The sequence below is a fragment of the Gavialis gangeticus genome, unplaced genomic scaffold, assembly GCF_001723915.1.
Source record: "Gavialis gangeticus isolate Ggan-Ray unplaced genomic scaffold, GavGan_comp1, whole genome shotgun sequence".
In the NCBI taxonomy this organism is placed as follows: Eukaryota; Metazoa; Chordata; order Crocodylia; family Gavialidae; genus Gavialis; species Gavialis gangeticus.
In genome coordinates this window covers 3,895,958-3,914,143 of record NW_017729016.1, presented here as the reverse complement: position 1 = coordinate 3,914,143, position 18,186 = coordinate 3,895,958, and the positions used below count along the sequence as shown (strand labels likewise).

At 45.0% G+C, this 18,186-nt stretch overlaps 1 protein-coding gene across 1 annotated transcript in view; it reads right to left on the bottom strand.

Moving 5' to 3' along the window:
- The window catches only part of LMF1 (lipase maturation factor 1), a gene marked incomplete at its 5' end in the record, with an annotated part of 349,511 nt that overhangs the window by 246,727 nt on the left and 84,598 nt on the right, over positions 1-18,186 (bottom strand). The window contains one exon of the mRNA XM_019512578.1: positions 12,088-12,236. Coding sequence (XP_019368123.1) covers positions 12,088-12,236 — 149 coding nt within the window. The remainder of the gene's footprint in view (positions 1-12,087; positions 12,237-18,186) is intronic.

Below are 18,186 nucleotides of genomic sequence, written 5' to 3'. Positions count from 1 at the left end.
AAAAAAAAAAAAAAAAGCATTTGATAGAGCGTGAGTCCATGCTGGGAACCCAACACGTGGGAGCAGGGAATTCATTGCATCACTGCAATGAGACAGGTGGTGTATTCTCCATCCTTGGAGGTTTTTAAGACCCTGCTTGACAAAGCCCTGGCTGGGATGATCCTGTTGGGGATGGTCCTGCCTTGAGCAGGGAGTTGGACTAGATGTGACCTCCTGAGGTCCCGTGCAACCCGAATTTTCTATGATTCAAATGTTTGCATTAGAAATAAATTCCAGAACATCCCAAAGGCTGAAAGGTCTTTCTAAACGATACCACATCTGAAGCCTGCTTTCTCCTGCAATACGGACAGCTCGCTATTCTTGCAAACTGACATGGTGGGCACCTTTCCTTCAGCTTTTCGAGAACTCACAAGCCCGTTTGGAGAGAACTCATACTCCAAAGCAGCTTCTGCTAAGAAACATATCAACACATCTGCTGCCTGCCAAGGCTGGTAGCTCACCTGGAGGGTTGCAGAGTCCAGAAACCTAGGCATAAAAGGAGACAGCAGGTCATTTCTCTATTTCTTGTAGGATTCGCTCGCAAAATGCTCTTGGCTTCCTCCTCTTCTATGGGTCAGGTCCAAGAACGTCTTGAAACAGTGCTGCTGGCTCAGCTCTTGCAATCTGAACACTCCTAAGGTTTGGACCAAACTCCTCAATGCTGTGCATCCGTCCATTACAGTTCAATGCTAGCGGTCAACCCATTTAGCAGGAGAGGGCTGCCTATGGATCTGTGCCCCATCACCATTCACTGCGAACACTGCCGGCTTGCAAAAACAAAGAAGGTAGGAATCCACAGACATTTAACCTTCTCCTTGATCACTGTTTCCAACACCTTCCTTGCTCTACAGAGCTCTGCACTTGGATGGGAACAGAATGACAAACACAGCTATTAAAAATGTCCTGTTGCATTTAAAAAAAGCAAGCTACTAGGCTCAGAAACCGCCTCCCAGAAAGGAGCAGTATGGCTTTAGTTCAGACCAGTGAACATCAATGTAAAATAAAGCACTGGTCGTAGCGAGACCGTCAGCGCTTTGCAATTGCACAGGTACCACGTATTTGCTAACATCCAACAGCAACGTGGACATGCAAAAGTAAGAAACTTTTGCCTTGGTTTTCAAGCAAAGGAACCCAGTGCGAGCCTAGTGGATCTGAGGGTCATTCACACGTAGCCTAGGAAAACTAAAGGCATTAAGAGTCTGCCTCTCATTTTTATAGGATGAACACAAGCCATAAACAGATCCTGAAATGTCCACGCTGCTTTTAGCACCGGTTATCAGAAGGTAAGCTGTATGGTCCCAGCTTAACAGTGGCTCCTTCAGTGCTCTTTTCTTCTGCAGCAGGAAACCAGCTCTCACAGTGCTGATAAACAGTTAAAAAAAAGTCACGGGCATAATTAGGAGACCTCAAAACCTAATGCAACATGGGGGGGCAAGAATGCACTCAGTCTTACAACACATAGAGGACTAACGACTAAAAAACTTTCTTCGTTCTGTCTGTTGTTCTTCTTAAATGACAGATCATATCAGTGGCCAAAGAGGAAGAGAGTGCACCGCTAATACTAAAAGCTACTTTTTTTGGCCCGCCACCAACATCTCTGGTTCCTTTTCAAAGATCTGAACTCAATGGAGGTCACGCGGATCCCTGCAAACCACCTGTTTAATGTGCACGTGGAAGCCACTGTGCCGCTTTGCATCTTCCCAAGCTTTAGAAGCCAAAGCGACAGGCAGCCTTCGTTAAACCGATGCAAACTTCAAGTCACGGAGCGCTCGTTCAGCAAATCAATTGTATAAATGTCTGTTTTTATTACTTGTTTCCTAATAAGCTGCTCGCTCACACAAAGGGACTGATATTCTGTTGCTGCTGCAGACTCCTAAGAAGCATCCATCTTTACACCCCGTGCTAATGGGTTGTTAGGAACATCAAACATGTAGAGTGAATCAAGTAATTATGCTTTTAAAAAGCAGGCAATATTTGAGATCAGCCTAGCAGCTGCTGCCAATCAAACCCCAGCAAGCAAACTGAGAGTGCATTACTTACCCACTTGCACAACTGTGTAGGGAGTGATTTTTTGAAATTTTTACTTTGAATTCTGTGCACTATGTCTTCCATAAAACCACCAAACAGGCCCTTCCCAAACAAACCAGGCTACCTCAATGGAGATCTGCTCCATGGGTGCCCTTCTGAGACTCGTCATTCAAAGGCTTTGCAAACACAACTCGTCTCTTCGAAAGCTTCTGAGCAACTACCAGAAGAAAGGGCTTAAAACTGGAGTTGTGGGATAAATGCATGATCTGTAAGGTCCCTTCCAGCCCCTAACATCTATGAATCTATAAAACCATGCGATGGTGAGGATGGGGCTGCTCATCTTAACCTCTGATACTCCACGGGGCTTCATGTTCATGTCCTCTCCATTGCTGAAACAGGAGAGCAGATGAGTGCTCCACAGACGTATGCAGGAGAAGCTCTGAAGCTGTCAACATGCTGGCTGTTAGGAGGCTAGTGTGTTCTTTGGGTAAATGTGGTATCTTTTATTAGACCGACTCATATAGTTGGAAAGATTTGTCTTTGCAAGCTTTCGGGTATAAATACCCTACATCAGGCTGAAGAAGCATCTGCAGTCAGTGTGTCCGCTCTTCCTGGATGGAGCGAACAGTAAAGAAACCAGAGGTTGGTATTGGTCCTAGTAGGGTACTCCAGTGTTACGTAAAAATAGGCACCATTGCCACACTAAGCTCCATGTATTTAGGGCCACACATGGCTCAACTTTTCTAAAAAGCAGAAAACTATCTACTCCAGGTCCTCTTTCTCGTTACTCAGCCTTGTTGTAGCATTGGCATTTTTCCTGCAGGAAGCTATTAAAGATGGGGGATGAAGTCATTAGAAGAAGTACCACAGCATGCGGCTCATATGCTCTGACCCTAAGGAACCAGGATACTCAGCGCTAGCAAGTTACAAGGGTCCAACTTCCATCAGGATTAGTTGGTGCCCAGGTTGCACCAAACTGGCCTATCTGCTCTTTGCAATTACTGATACAAAAAGGTTGCCACGGATCTAGGTTCATTGACATTTGCTTTGGTCTGTGGCTTAAGTGCTCACATGCATGAGTCGCATGCTTACACAAGTCACGTTGCGTGAAAGACGCATGCGTGCTTACACGAGTCGTGTGGTTACTGGAGCCGGGCCTGAACTGTGGTACGGGAAAAGCAGGCGAACAGGATGGACTGGAAGAGAAAAGGGGTTGTTGGAAACCGAGGACTCGCCACCTCTGCGCAGCTGCCTGGCCCCAGCAGCTCAGCTCCAGCGGGCACCGTCCGTTGCACCCGGGTCTCCCTTAAAGCCAGTTTTGGGGCATGAGGTGGGGAAGGGAAGAGGACTGCAGAATGGGTAAGGAGTCAAGCTTAGCTAAATCCCTGCAGGAATAGAAAGGGGGGTTGCTGCCTCAGCTCTCCCTCCTCTTCAGGGCTCTCTGTAGAGCTATCAGCTGCAAGGTGACGACCGACCACCCCACCGGCAAAGCAAGCTCCTTCTCATGCACTCATCCCAGCCCATTAACTGTCCTGTAAGCACGAATACTCAGGGTCTGAACCCGACTATTACATTTCTCACAGGTTTTCCTCATGATGGCTCACGCCACACAACCACAGGCCCTTGCCCACAGTAGAAAAGGAAACACCTCTCAGCCAGGATCCCCCACCCCAGCTTCGTGGAACAGATGCGACTATACATGGTTGTTTAAAAAAAAGCCCCCTACGCTTCTTATGACGCATCCGAAATCCATCACGAGATGAGAAATACCCAGCCTGCCGGAGGGAACGCTGTTTGTTTGGAAGATGACATGTTATATCAGTCAGTAAGAGGAATATCTGCATAACCAGAGAGGAAATTCTAACTTTTATTTTTTGTAACATGTAATCTCCTCCAATCCCACCCCTGGGAAAGCTCCTTTCATTCCACGTTTGTGCATATGTTTCAGCTCCTGCCTGGATTAGTGCAGAAATCAAAGATTGCATTCAAACAGGTGCACATGTGCTCTAAGAGGAAACTTTGGTTTCACGCGTTAAACTTCCATTACAGGGCCTGTCAGCCTCATTATCCCAGCCAAGAAGGAAACGTACATGTGTTTGGGCACCGAAATGCTAAAGGTATCATCAATCACTGATTTCCACTTGCTTGGATTAGTTCCCTCTTTTAATGACCTTTCCATCTTTCCCTCGAAGATGCCTGCTACTTATATCAACAACCAAGACATAGAAAATGACTCTAGGGGCAACATCTATTTTGCTGAGAGCTCTCTCTAAAAATAACTGGAGAGTTATTACTCTCCAGATAACAATGAGAAATAGCACAGAGATAACTCAACAATAAAAAAGCCTTTTAAAATGCATGGCGTTTTCCATTAAGCGTTATAGCAAACGTGTCTCTGAACGCTGAACGTATTACACTGTTCAGGGAAGAGCAAAAGCACAAACAGAACCAGGTTCCCCTTTCAAAAGCAAAAATCAGGAAAAAAAATTGGTAATAAACATTTTGAAAAACCAGTAACGCAAAACCACATGATATGTGACTGCATTGTGAACTGAAAGCATCAATACCAGAGACAATAGGGAGATGCAGTAAGGACCGTGTAAAGAAATGTGCAAATTGAGAAGGGTGCATTTTCTAAGCACCATTGAGGAAAAAAAAAGCATCTGTCCTTTAGACTGACGTGCAATTATATTATGCACCATTTTCACATGCATGTACTGCACAGTGCCAGGTTCATGGTTCACACTCAGCATATAATGGCAGTGGCAGGGAAACACGCACACTTCTTCGGAGACTGCAGCTCTCAAAAGTTCTAAGACTTGTACCAAGATTGGCCTTGGAAGGGTTTGAAACCACAGGAAGCTCCGTCCGCAGCGAGTCTCTCACAAACTGAACATTTGCTTATATTCTTGGCACCAGGAATATATAAGTGTATGTAACAGGGCCTATTCCAGGGCTGAGCAGAAACATCTCGCCAGTGAAATAAAAAAAAAAAACTAGTGAAGAGGAGGAAAGGAGCTGGGGGCTGCTCACAAGACACTATTCGGAGGCTTTCATGGAGTGAATTTCTACTGGGATACTTCTCCCAGGGTAAGTTTCTCTGCTATCAATCCTTTTACGGCCTTACATCTAAAAGGCGGAGCAAATCTTCCGAAACACTACAGCTTATAGTCAACTAAAATACAGCAACAGGGTACACAGGCAGTAAATAGACTCATGCACACATGTGAGTGTGTGCAGGGCACTAACCATCTCACAGTTATAGCCATTTTAGCATATAAGCCTTTTGCAGGAAACTGTGGCAAGACTGTGTGAGAGCCTTCTTAGCACTTCCCCTTCCTCACAATCATCATCATTCTTCACAACGACATGTCGACTGAAAGCCACTTTTCATGACCTTTCACCAGGAGGTAGAGAACACCTCCTGGATAGGGGAAACCTTCTGATACCATGAAGCTAAAAACAGGAGCGCGGCTAGAAAGAAGGCATGTACACCAAGCACGCTGCAATTTTGGGATTCCAGGCCCTCGCATGGAGTTCCACCGAGCTGAGCCCAAGAGTCTTCCTGGCCCCTTTAAGTTTATGCTCAGTCTCTCTGTGCTGCAATGGAAACACTTTTTCCTGAGAAGGATTTTGATTTTCCAATAGAATCCTCCACCATAAGGAAAATATTATTGCCCAGTGTGCAGCAATGGCTGAAGGGGCCTTTATTACACATACATACATACATAATATATATAAATACATCCATATCTACTTATGTGTGCATATCTGTGAGTGTATGTAGATGTGCATATAGGTGTGCATGTATATATATAAAATATGTGTATGCGTGTCTATACATACATATACATACAAATGTGTATATACCTATGCATGTGTATATATACAAGTATATAAGTATATAAAATATAAGTATATATTTATATATGTCTATATGTGTGTGTACACATATACACACACAGATATATGTATATATTTATATATATGTCTATATGTGTGTACATATATTACATACACATACACACCTACATACACATATATATACACGCACATAAATAGAGCCACCATGAGATTCCCTGTAGCAAGAAAACACTAGCAACACAGCCAAAAAGCAATGAAAACATACCAGCTGCACCATACCAATGAAAAGAATAACTATTTCTGGGACTAATCCTGCAATGCAGTGGACTGACCTGGTGGAAGATATCCGGCATGCCATGAGATGATGACGTCTGATGTCATGGGGCAGCTCCATGGAGCCCAAAGAGTCTCATGAAGGCTCTGCCAGCACAAGTTCCTGCACGTAGGAAACATTAATAGTGGAGACCCTGCCTGCTCACGGAAGACTAATGGGTAAACCATGCTGCCCGGCCACTGAAATAGTTATCATTCTGCGATTATAAAAGAGAGCACAGGAAATTTAAATTGTCATAAAACTTGCATGGATTCGGAGCCTTCAACCCTATTTCCCATGTGGTTGCTTAAAATACCTGAAACTACTGTAAAAACCATACTCCAGTTCTAGAGACCATATTTAATCCTGAGAGCGGCTTTGAACTTCTCCGAATCCCCCGTCTGAGACACACCAGCCAGCCCCTTTGAATCTAGGCTCCTCAAAGGCAGCTGGGGGGTTGAGCCGCGCATTCACAAAGAAGTTAACGGCAGGTCCTAAATACAGCTTCCACGTCAAGGGAACTTGGTCATCAAACTGCCACAGGCTCCTTTGAAAATCCCAGCGTGGGCACCAAAGTCTTCCAGTCAGCTTTGGAACTACTGCATGCAGCCAACATGCAATAAAATATTAGTAATGAAGCAGCAAAAGGGACATCATGGGGTTTTATATGGCCACAGCCATCTTTTGCAGCAGGTGGTTCAAACCTTTTCTCCCAGATTCTACTAATTATGGAAGGCGTGTGTAAGCACGGACCTGGGTTCAGTAGGCCTCACTCTAACTTAAGTCTGAGGGACTTTACGGGGAGTTTTGGCTGAGGGAAGACTGTGGGTCCTGATAGTGATAATCTACACTAACATTTTACTTTTTAAAATCAAGTGGTTCTAAAGTCATTAGCAAGGCAACCAGGCCCTCGGAAACATTCAATTTTTTAGATGCAAGTGCTGGGAAAATGTTGGTTTTCAGTATCCCAAAGAAACATACATATAACATTTAAAAAAAAGACCCTTTGCAAAATAAATTATGACAGAAATACGTTGACCAGCCTCATGGTAATCTTCATCTACCTAAGAGGCACAGAACCAATGGTACCTGTGTAGCCAAAGGCAAAATCATAGAAAATTCCGGTTGGCAGGGATCTCAGGAGGTTACATCTAGTCCAACCCCCTGGTCCAAGCAGGACCAGACCCAACTACACCATCCCAGACAAGGCTTTGTCTAGCCAGGTCTTCAAAACCTCCAAGGATGGAGACTCCACAACTGCTCCAGTTAACCTGCTCCACTGCTTTGCTACCCTCCTAGTGAGAAAGTTTTCCCTAATATCCAACCTCAACTTCCCTTGCTGCAACTTGAGCCCATTGCTCCTTCTTCTGTCATCACTGAGAACAGGCAACCCAGTTCCTTGTTCTCTGTCTTACTCTCTCTTTGTAAGGGTATGTGATGTGCCTGATGTGACCCGAAACAGCCCATCACTACAGCAGCTTCTGGCCTAGTGGGGAAAGTATGGCTTTATTTGTTTTAAATTAAGCCTCAGTTCAAAGACCCTTAAAACAAGGGAAACAGCTATTCAATACCGCTGGTTACAAGCTGGCTTTAAAGAACTGCATTTTTAGGACATGGCTTTCAGTCCCATCCTAGCAATACTGGCGATCCAGCTGCAGAGAGCCCATGCAATGATATAACAGGCTCTGAAGGGCTGACGTGGTACTCTGTGATGTTGGGGTAAGAAGATCACGAGCATACATTTGGGGCAGGAAGTCAATGGAAATATTTCAGGGGGCTCATACTAAGAAGAGGGATGTTAGATATCTCTTGAGTAACATGCTTAGCCCAGTAATGGTGTTTGTCAAAGGGAACTAAGTCCAACCCTCTTTGGCCGAAAGGAAGGTCACCATGATGCATGGCCTGTCAAGGAGAAAACACTAAAAACGGTGGCTCTAAGCAAAACTAGCCCAGGGTATTTTGGTGCTTTCCAGACCTCCAGAACCACCAAGCGTGGTGGGTCCACCAGAGCCCCTAAGTGCATTAGGGACAAAATAATTAACAGAGGATAATTTGAGTGCGTTTGTTTTAAGAATATCCATGAAGATGCCTTCAGGCTTGTTTGGAGGGTTGAAAAATTGTTCTGCTTCTTGCTCGACCAGGATGGAGTCATCCAGCCTCATGCAAAACAGGAAAGCTGCAGTGTTTTGTTGGCTGGAATGGCAGCCTTAGAGAGGAGGTGATGGTTTTCACACCTGCTTCTTCGACAGAGCTAGCAAGTGAATGGCATGCCCAGCAAAAGGGAGAGCCATATTTGTTTCTTGGAAAGAAAAATCCCAAGATGGATTCAAAGGTCTGAATTGGCAAGCTCACGCCGATGTATGCATGTCCATTAGGTTTGCTTTCTGGCTACTTCACATGTCTAGCGTCTCGTTACACGGACAAAGGAGTCCAACTTCCCTTCACATATTTAACTGATTTGATGGCCATTTCTGCATTCCTGGCAGTCCTGGATGCCAGCGACAGAAAAATCACAACTTGGGATCGCTTCAGTTTTAGCAGGAAACCAAGTCCCAATGCCCGTAGGTAAACTGCTAGAAATTTAAGAAATGATTTGTTTTTCCTCCCGAACTCAGAGTAACTTGCACCAAGTGGCTGACCTGCAAACTGGCTGGTGCTGAGGGCTTCTTTACATAGGAATTTTCTCAGCAGGATGCCACAGGACTGACTTCAGGCTCAGAAGATTTTTTATTAAAAGCTTATGGAAAGCAAAGCAAGAATGCAAGCCGTGGTCTGTCTCCTGAGAACAAAGCTGATTACCACCCATTTAAGAAACCTTCAGTCCAATATCGTGCCTCTTTGCTCTTCCCCCTACTTGAAAACCCACCATGATTTGTATGGGTTGGAGTACGTTTTGGGGTGGAACAAATGTCACTACACTAGTGTTTCATTTTGCAACTTGCTTCAAGTTTGTCCCCCAAAAAGAACAGGGAACAGCTCTGCTGACACAAGGGTCACTGTCTCCAGTGGCTGGAAGTCACTGGGATCGAGTCAAGCCAAACTGAAACCTTTGTACAAAACGTGTTATGCTGGAAGTGTTACAAATTACCCCACAACCCTCTCTTACCTGCCACTCCAGCCAGGTCTGCAAGATACCAAGCCCCATCCGCAGGCTACGACAATCCAGGCTGGCTCCCTCCTGCACCAGGAGCAGCTGCCGTGGTGCAATGCCTGGACAATTAGTGCTGCTGAGCAACTGCACTGATTAGCATGGGGAAGGGGCTAATCAGCCTACCTGCCAATGAGGCTGCTCTGCTTGGGTGCAGACAGAAGTGACGGTGTTCACCCCACCTGGCCACAGAAAGTGGTCGAGAGCCATGACCAAACACAAACGCATGGATGAGCAAAAATGGCGGATCAGGTGAAAATCTGACCCCTCGTTGCATGCGGAGTCAGGTGAAGACATTTCAAAACAGAATCTTTTGTAACTTCTGTCTGCGCTACTTATGATTTAAGGAGAGGCACAAGTGGTCTGGCACAGCCAGCCAATGGGCACCGGCTCTGGGGATACCAAATCTAGCCTGCATGAGCTTCATGGAGGTGAGGTGCAGCTCCACGGAGATCGAGCTTTGAGCCCACAACTAGCCTGGGCATTTTAAGTACCGGGAGAGGAAGGAGGAGAAATTGGCCCTTATCTATCGGCCATCTTTGTTAGTCATCTTTCTAACAACACTTTTCCCCCCATCTATCACCAACAGGAAGGCTCCCTGGGGTGGATCTTGTGAGGCTGCAATCACTTTTTCATCTAACTACCTATCCCCACCCCAGCCAGAATGTCTTCTTTGTCGCAGACGTACTGACAATCTTTGTTCGAGCCAGCACAGAGCTCCTCACACGAGCTGTCTCGCCCTCTGATCTCGGGCAGTGCCAAACAAGACTTCAAAAGCTTTCCATCTACAAAAGCCAGCTCTCTCAAAAGCCCAAGTTTCCATCCTTTAAAGCACAGTGGAGATTACACACACATCAAGCCGCCTTAGTTGTGAGATAAGGTAGACTTGAAAGCTGCACAGAGGTTGCCTGCTGAGCCAATGTCTATTTTGATCCATCTTTTAATACGGTCCCACTCTATGCTACTATACACAGATTGATTTCACAAAGCAGAAATCATCCTGCATGCTCAATGGCGTTTACGTTTCTACGGTAAAATTTCAACCAGGGGTTTTACAGCACTTCAGAGAAATGACAAGCACGACTCAAACCTTTGAATCCTTACGTTCAGCTGTGTCACCCGTTCTCAGTATGCATTAGGATTCAAGTCAACAGATTGCCAGAATCTGTCTTCCCTCACGTGCAAAAAAATGCATGAAATTCAGTAGCATTGCACAACAACACACTAGGGAAAGAAAGAAATATGGTATAAGTATATAGCAAAGGCTGATCGATCAGTGGTAGCATGCACACACACGCATGCAAAACACGCAACTTCTTTTCAACCAAGTTTGCTGCAATGTCATAAGCTAGGACAGTGATTCTCAACCAGGGTGCCATAGCATCCTGGGGCACCCTGACATCCTTTCAAACGTGACACAGGTCCAGGCCATGTGATCACAAGTGGACAAACATGATTCACGAGATAAATCCAAAAAAGATTTCACACAGCAATCCATAGTGTTAAAAAAAATATTCTGCCTTGTTGCAGCCTTTCCAAGTTCTTTGCAATAGAAGAATTGCTTCAGGATTTTTCTGGAGTCAAAAAACAAGTGAAAACTAAGACCAGGCATTTTCTAAGGGGTGTCTCAAGTCTACTAAGAGGTGCCTCAAGTCTAAAAAGGTTGAAAAGCCCTGAGCTAGAAAATCTCATTTACCTACGCAAACATCCAACGTAAGTGCCCCAAGCAGAAGCCAACATAGCGTGCCAGTCACGCAACCCACCACTACTAAAATGGCTATACTTCTTACAAAACATCAGGCCAAAAAGCAAACACAGCTGACCTTAGGTTTATTTAAATCAGAGGATAAGGAGCTTAATGACTTTCTACTGGCCAAATTTTAATTACAGACTCGGTCACACTTGAGTTTTGGGGAGGAGGGGTGAGATTCTTTTATAATCTGAACAAATATGTGGATCCTGAATTTCCCTCTTGGGCTCAGTCTATTATTCTTATTCTTAGTGCTGTAGTTATTGTTATTATTAGTAGTAGCATTAATAATAATGCTACTAACAAAAGCAACAGCAATCATAACACTGATAATAAGAGCGAGAGCAGCATATCATCACTATTACTATTATTACTACTATTATATTATTATTAGTGCTATTATTGTTGCTATTATTATTATTATTCTCTTCCCTTTTTCTTCCAAGTTTCTTTGGATCTCCCACAGCGATGAACTGATTGCTAGCATGGGGGAGCAAAAGTAACTACTAAGGTAGGCAAAGAATTTGGGACTTACCGTCTGGATTCCCACCCTCCAGGCTACTAAACCACAATGCCCGCGAACCTCAACGTTCACTTGATCGTATCTTTAAGGCCTAAACCTTTCAAGTCAAAGCTTTTTTTCCTCCAATTTAATTTGTGATACGGGCAAAATATTCACCCACTCAGTCCTTTACTCGTTCATACAAATCAACAGCAAGGAACTGAAAGACTCGGTGAAACAAAACACCGGATATTTCCTCCTTCCTTCTTTGTCAGATCCAGTGACAAATCTAAGCTAGGGAACGTAAAAATAAATAAATATTATAGTGGCTATTGGAAACAAATGGGTTTTCTGCTGAGATTAAGCATTTGGAATTAACCTCTCTAATAAAACGTAAAGCCATAAGCTTCTTTTGCGACACGACTGCTTAAAATTCCACTTACCGCTCCAAGCATGATTCTGAAAATAAGCCATCGAAATCCCCAGATGACGATTTTGGAAGGCGGGGTGTGCTCGGGCAGTCGAGACAGAGTCCAGAGAGGGCACAGGAATATTCCCAAAAACCCTGTTTCCAGGAGCTGAGATTCCCATCCTGAAGAGTGACCACACACACACACACACACAAAAAAGAAAGAAATGGTTTGCTGTAGCTTGCCTGCATATTATCCTCCAAAGAATTATACATGTATAAAAAGCAGAACATAATGATGCTAGGACTTAATGAAACCGAGCTCCGATTGAATGCGTGACATACATTAAAATGGTTAAAGAGGCACAGGAATTTAACACGCCCATCTGAAAGTTTGCTGCAGACAACTGCTACCTGCAACATAATTTGAGTTGGTCTAATAAAAGAGATCAGCTTTACCCAAAGCACCTTGTCTACTTGTAACATCAGACATTAACTGAGAGAGATTAAAGGGGGGGAAAAAAAAATCACTGTTCACTTATTTTCCACATTGGTATACGTTATCGCCGTGCGTGCTTTTCAGGGATTTGGTTACACCGTTTTCCTTCAGTGGCTGCACCTAGCACTTCTGCTGTTTGCTTCGGGTTTTTCACACCGCAAGGAAGTTATTTTTTTCGTACCGTCACAAGGAAAGAGGATTTCACAACTACTGCAATTGGCAGGAAGAGGCAACCCCTGCCCCCCACAAGTATCCCCTTTCATGATTTACCTCTTTAGCTTTCAAACAGACCAGGTCATGGTACAAAGCTACAGAATACACGGTCCCGATTTCATTGAGAATGGGGGAAAGAAAGAAGGCAGCAAGCAAGTTATGACGGTTGTCTTGGCCAACTGCTAAACCAGTCCGGTTTCCCAACAACCGTGGATAAGAACGGCCTCAGCTTCACAGGCGAGCGTAAAGTCCATGTCCTCAACGCTGGTTCAAAGTCTAGTGCTCGTGGGTGCTAATCAGGTTGCCGTGTTTGTAATAGCTGCGTGGCCTAGCCCTGATTCAGGAATCCAGAGGTTTCAAACACTGTCCCAAAACCTTCGAAACGCTCAGTTGACAAGGCTGGAAGAAGAGAACCTGCTTTCCCCCGCATCACGCAGAAGGTCCTGAGACAGAGCGTACCCCACCTTTCACGCACAAAGGATGCCAAATGTACCCAGTCCCTCCCCGTTCAGAGAGGATGAGCAGAAATCCCACTAAGCCGGAGCCAACAATCGTATAAACACTTATGCTTTTGAATGACCTGGGAAAGCTGTCCTCAAACACTGCTCTCTGAACAAAGGCTCAGGGTCCTCTTCACTCCTCGCATTTGCTTTATACGCTATTGGACTTGCTGGAATTGCTCTAGATTTACCCCAGGATAACTAAGGCCAAAACCCAGCCTTGTAACTATATTATAACCCCAGCTCTTGACTACACTAGAGAAGAGCAAGTAGAGCTTCCTTTGCGCAAGTCTGGGCTTTGCATTTTCTGCCCCCAACAAGGCACATGGTACGAACACTGAAATGACGATTCACTAAAGAACCAGGACATAAGTTAGGTTTGGACAGGCAATGTCAGACCTTTGCTACGTTATTCAACGCAACAAACTGAAGCAAAAGCCTAATTAATCTGCCACCCTAATTTTACCCCAACTCAGATATATCTGTCATTCACAAGTCTTTCCATGCTCATTCTACACTACCGTCAGCACCGTACCTAGACTCCTGGCAGCCCGGGGCAAACTTTTAGTATTGGGCCCCTCTTCATCATCATCATCATCATAAAAACAACAACAACAACCACCAACACCATTTTTGGGCCTCCTTTCTGTCCGGGCCCTGCTTTGCCCATGGCTGTGTCTGACCCTGACTACTGTAAGGCCATGTACAAAATAGCCAAGCCAGAAAAACACCTGGATAACATCTGTACCATGTGAGAGTGCTAGAGCACTGTTACGAGAAAAATGGCCCAGCACACCAGTGATAAACATCTCAAGAAAGCAGATACAGTACCAAATACCACTGAGTTACCCGGATGTGATAATGCTTTGGAAAAAAGCAGGAAAAAGGGATTTTTCTGGATTTAAACCAGTGTAAGCAGATGTTGGGGTCCATAATCATTAACCCAACTTTTTTCCTTCGTCTTCGGTCAAGCAGGTAAATAAGGCATCTGTGATTTTAAGTCAGTTTGTTATTTCCGGCTCTGGTGAGGTACCAATTACCAAGCACGGCCAGAATGCATGATTTGGCAAGAGAGCACAGAAGAGAACACACATGTTAAATATGTTTAAAAGAAACATTAACAAAAAACAGCGGAAACCTCATTTTTATTTCTAACAAGCAAAGCATCCTTTAAATTTAAACTTAATGGCTTTAAAAAAAAATGTTGCACTGAGAATAAATTATTAAGAATCCCTATTCGATTTCTTTATATCCTGTGGTTTCGGGGACAGACACTCTACTGCCAAAATTAGTGCTTCTGTTGAGAGAAGCAAAGTATATTGTTATAAAAGCAGCTGCACCAGAAAAGCAATGGCTAATGCAGAATGTGAAAGGTTAATTGTTACTAAACCCAGCAACAAATAGCAGTTATGGGTCTAACTGGCACCAAAATGGTAGTATATCTCGTTAGCCTCTGCCTGCACAAAAATCCTACTGTTATCAGCGTTTTCATATGTTAATCACCACGTTCCCTCGCAGACATATACTATACATGCTGGATCTGTGGGTAAGAGGGCAAAAGCCTTTACATTGCTAAATGGGCTTTAGATATGGATGTGTGTTTTCCTTCTCATGGTAAAACTGCATTTTATCCAGGTGGATAGAAGGGAAGGTTAATTTGCTTATTAAAATGCAATGGGAAGTTGCACTGAATCAAGCAAGCGATTCAATGGTGCGCGTCTCTTATGCATTGCATAGATCATGCTATATTAAAACAAACAGACAGCCAAACACAAAGGACGCTCCGATCTTCTTGGTACGTAGCTTGCCTCCAGAACCGCATCAATGCCCGCTGCACCTGGGCTTCTTGTTCCAATGCCTCGAGTTTGAATCCTGGCACCGCCATCTGGGTGCGATTCCAGCAGTATAATCTGGTCTGAAGCATGCCAGGAAAGGGGGACGGTTCAGCCATGCAACTGGAGAGAAGGACCTTCTTATTGATGAGCAACAGAGTAAACAATGCTCCCCAGCTGTTAGAAAACTCTTAAATTACCCGCCGCGGACAACAGCCCCTGGCATCGGGCACAGCTGAGCTGGCAGGGACCACGAGTTAACTGCAAGGGCAGCCAAGGACAAAGCTGTGGTCAGCTCCATTTCAGAAGCTGTCCAGGTCGGAGCAAAAATACATTCGGCTCCAACGGACCTGCACCCGCTAGGATGGATGCCGCATTGGTGCCCTACGGGATTGCCCATGGTCGGATAGGAAGCAGAGTCGCTTCAGAGCAGGGCTGAGTTACAGCTGAGAAACAAAGTCATTAAGACCCACATTTCTCTCCTATTTGGCAGGTGGCCCAGGGCAAATGAGGTGCAAAATTGGATGGGAGTATGTGAAATCAGAGGCAAGGATGAAGGGGGGAGTGGGTATACACATACCCCCATATATAGCCTAACTTAATAGCAGTCCCTGTCTTGACGCACACAATACCAGCTGTTGGTCATGTGAGCACAGGTCTTCCTTCTCGATCGCCAAAGGACCCCACAGGTGTCGTGTCCACCATTCAGCAACACTTGAAAAGTTCCAGTCTGCTCCCATATCCATTCAATGCCCCCACCATGCCAGGTTGCTTCTGCAGGCGATTAAGCGCTATAAAGCACGTACGTATGATCCTGGTCTTTGTTCTGCTATCCAACCATGTCTTGACTGTTCTTTGCACCCTCTTATCCTGATTTAAATAAGGCGTCCTGTCCCCTTCGCACTCCTGGTGGAAGCTTTCCCATTCCCCTCCCTGCATCCTTGACTCTGCTTTCACATACTCCCATCCAATTTTGCACCTTATTTGCCCTGGGCCACCTGCCAAATAGGAGAAATTGCCAGCGCCTGGTCTTCCCTGGAACTAGATCACCGTTCAATCCTTCCCTGTCTTAGGAGATTCATTCCCCTTGTCCACGGTCTGCCTGGATTCCTGCCTGTCCCCTGTGCGCCTCCCTGGCTAGGGACAGACATTACACATAAACCAGTATATGTGATCAGAAACCGGTTCGAATCTGTAACTCAACAGAAGTTCAGTGCACATAAACTGCTTTCAAAATGGCTGAAACTTAGCTGAGATAAACCTAGATGGATGCAGTATCAGACTGAACTGATTTAGGTTAAATCGGTTTATGGAACTTCTGTCCCAGATCCCCTCCAGATTCAAGTCAACTCACAGCTCCCCAGCATCCCAGAATGCTCTGCACCTCCCCTGCAAATGCCCATTCACAGGGTATCCTTGGCCCAAGTGGTCTGCTCCAACCCAGCAGGGAGGCATGCTCTAGCGCCCCCCAGGTTCTGGCCTGGGCCACTGCAGGCACATGGCTGCATTTCAGGAATCAAAAGTGAATGTCTGTTCACTTGCTGATTGGTCCAATTTCTGCAGCTTAAACTAACCTGCAAAGATTGAATCAATTCAGCCTCACAGTTTTTGACTGTCTGTACTTAGCTCCTCTTTCATTTCCCTTCTGCATCCACATCACTTTCTTTATTCAAGCTTCACTTTAAAACAAAGAAATGGCGTCAGGCTTAAAACCCCAAATCTGAACAACTCAAACTTTGCAGGGAGAAAGGAGAGGGGAGGCAAATCAAGTATGAACATTTGAACTGTAGGTCTTGGGTTGACCCCCCTACTGAAACCCACCCCCCCTTCCTTTGTGGTGCCCTCTCTACAGGATGGCAGCATTAGTTGAGCATTGTGCACATCATTCTTCACTTTTGAACATCATGAGCTAAGCCCTGCAGACTTTCCAAACAATAAGCACGCTCTTTCATATCTCCAAACCCAAACTGGAAATACAGAGGCATGTAAAAGGGGAGAGGCCCTGCTCCTTCTCAAACTCACTTACTGTAAACTGATAACAGAGACCAAGATTATGAGATCCGTCAACAGCAGTCTCGCAAATGGCTTCCATTTCTCCCAACTACTGACGTTATGAGCAGTTGTTCTCCTCCACCTACCTTGGAAAAGCCTCCATCAGACAGGGCCCGATTCATTTGCCATCTTATGAAGATCTGAGGCTGTTGCTAAACAACCACTGACTTCTTTTGTCTAGAGATGGATGTTGCTATATTCAGAGATTAAGCATTGTCTGCAAACATCCTTTCCATGACCAACAAAGTCCGTGCATTTACTTGGTGCTTGGTGCAGTCCATGGTGCTTACAGGAAAACAGTCGATTGACAACCTCCAAGCCGGGAACCCACAGGAAGTACTGAATACCTAAAGCAAAATGTTCTTTATCATCTCCTTTGTAACAAGACAGAAAACGATTGTGAGTACTTGAGGCTAAAGCCGGGGCCGTAGCTCCCGTGCAGATGTGCCAAGGTGTTTACGGCAGTTAAATGCTCATCTCTCACTGAGTTACAAGGAGGGTCAGGTATTTGAATCCTTTCTGCCCCTTTGAGAATTGAAAATAGATGAGTGCGATGAAAGCCCTGCTGTTATACAAGTAATCAAAGAAAATGACCCAGTTGTTTCCGTAGGGAAACATCAAGTTTGCAGATTAAACGCCAAACCCAATTAAAACATTTTTAAATGAATATTTACGTGCTGCCCATGGCATCACAGTAAAAATGAGATAGCCCCCACTAAATGGCATACTGGCGGGGGGGGAGGTGTATGTGGAGAAAATAAAGCTGTCAGCCATTAATAACGCTAATTCATCATGTAAATTAATACTCTGCAGGCCTGATGGCTTTGGAAAGACATCCAGACTTGCCTAAGCTTATTCGGTTTCAACAAGTGACAAGAAATGCCATGAATCCTGCAACAGTCAGAAACATTTGGGGTCTCTTACCGACGAAACCCAAACCAGGAGCCAACATCTCCTTGACGTTTTGTTTTCCACGTTAGGGCTAAAACTTCGGTGTCACCTCGGCCCACGGGCCCCTCTGGGCCCCAGTGCATAGT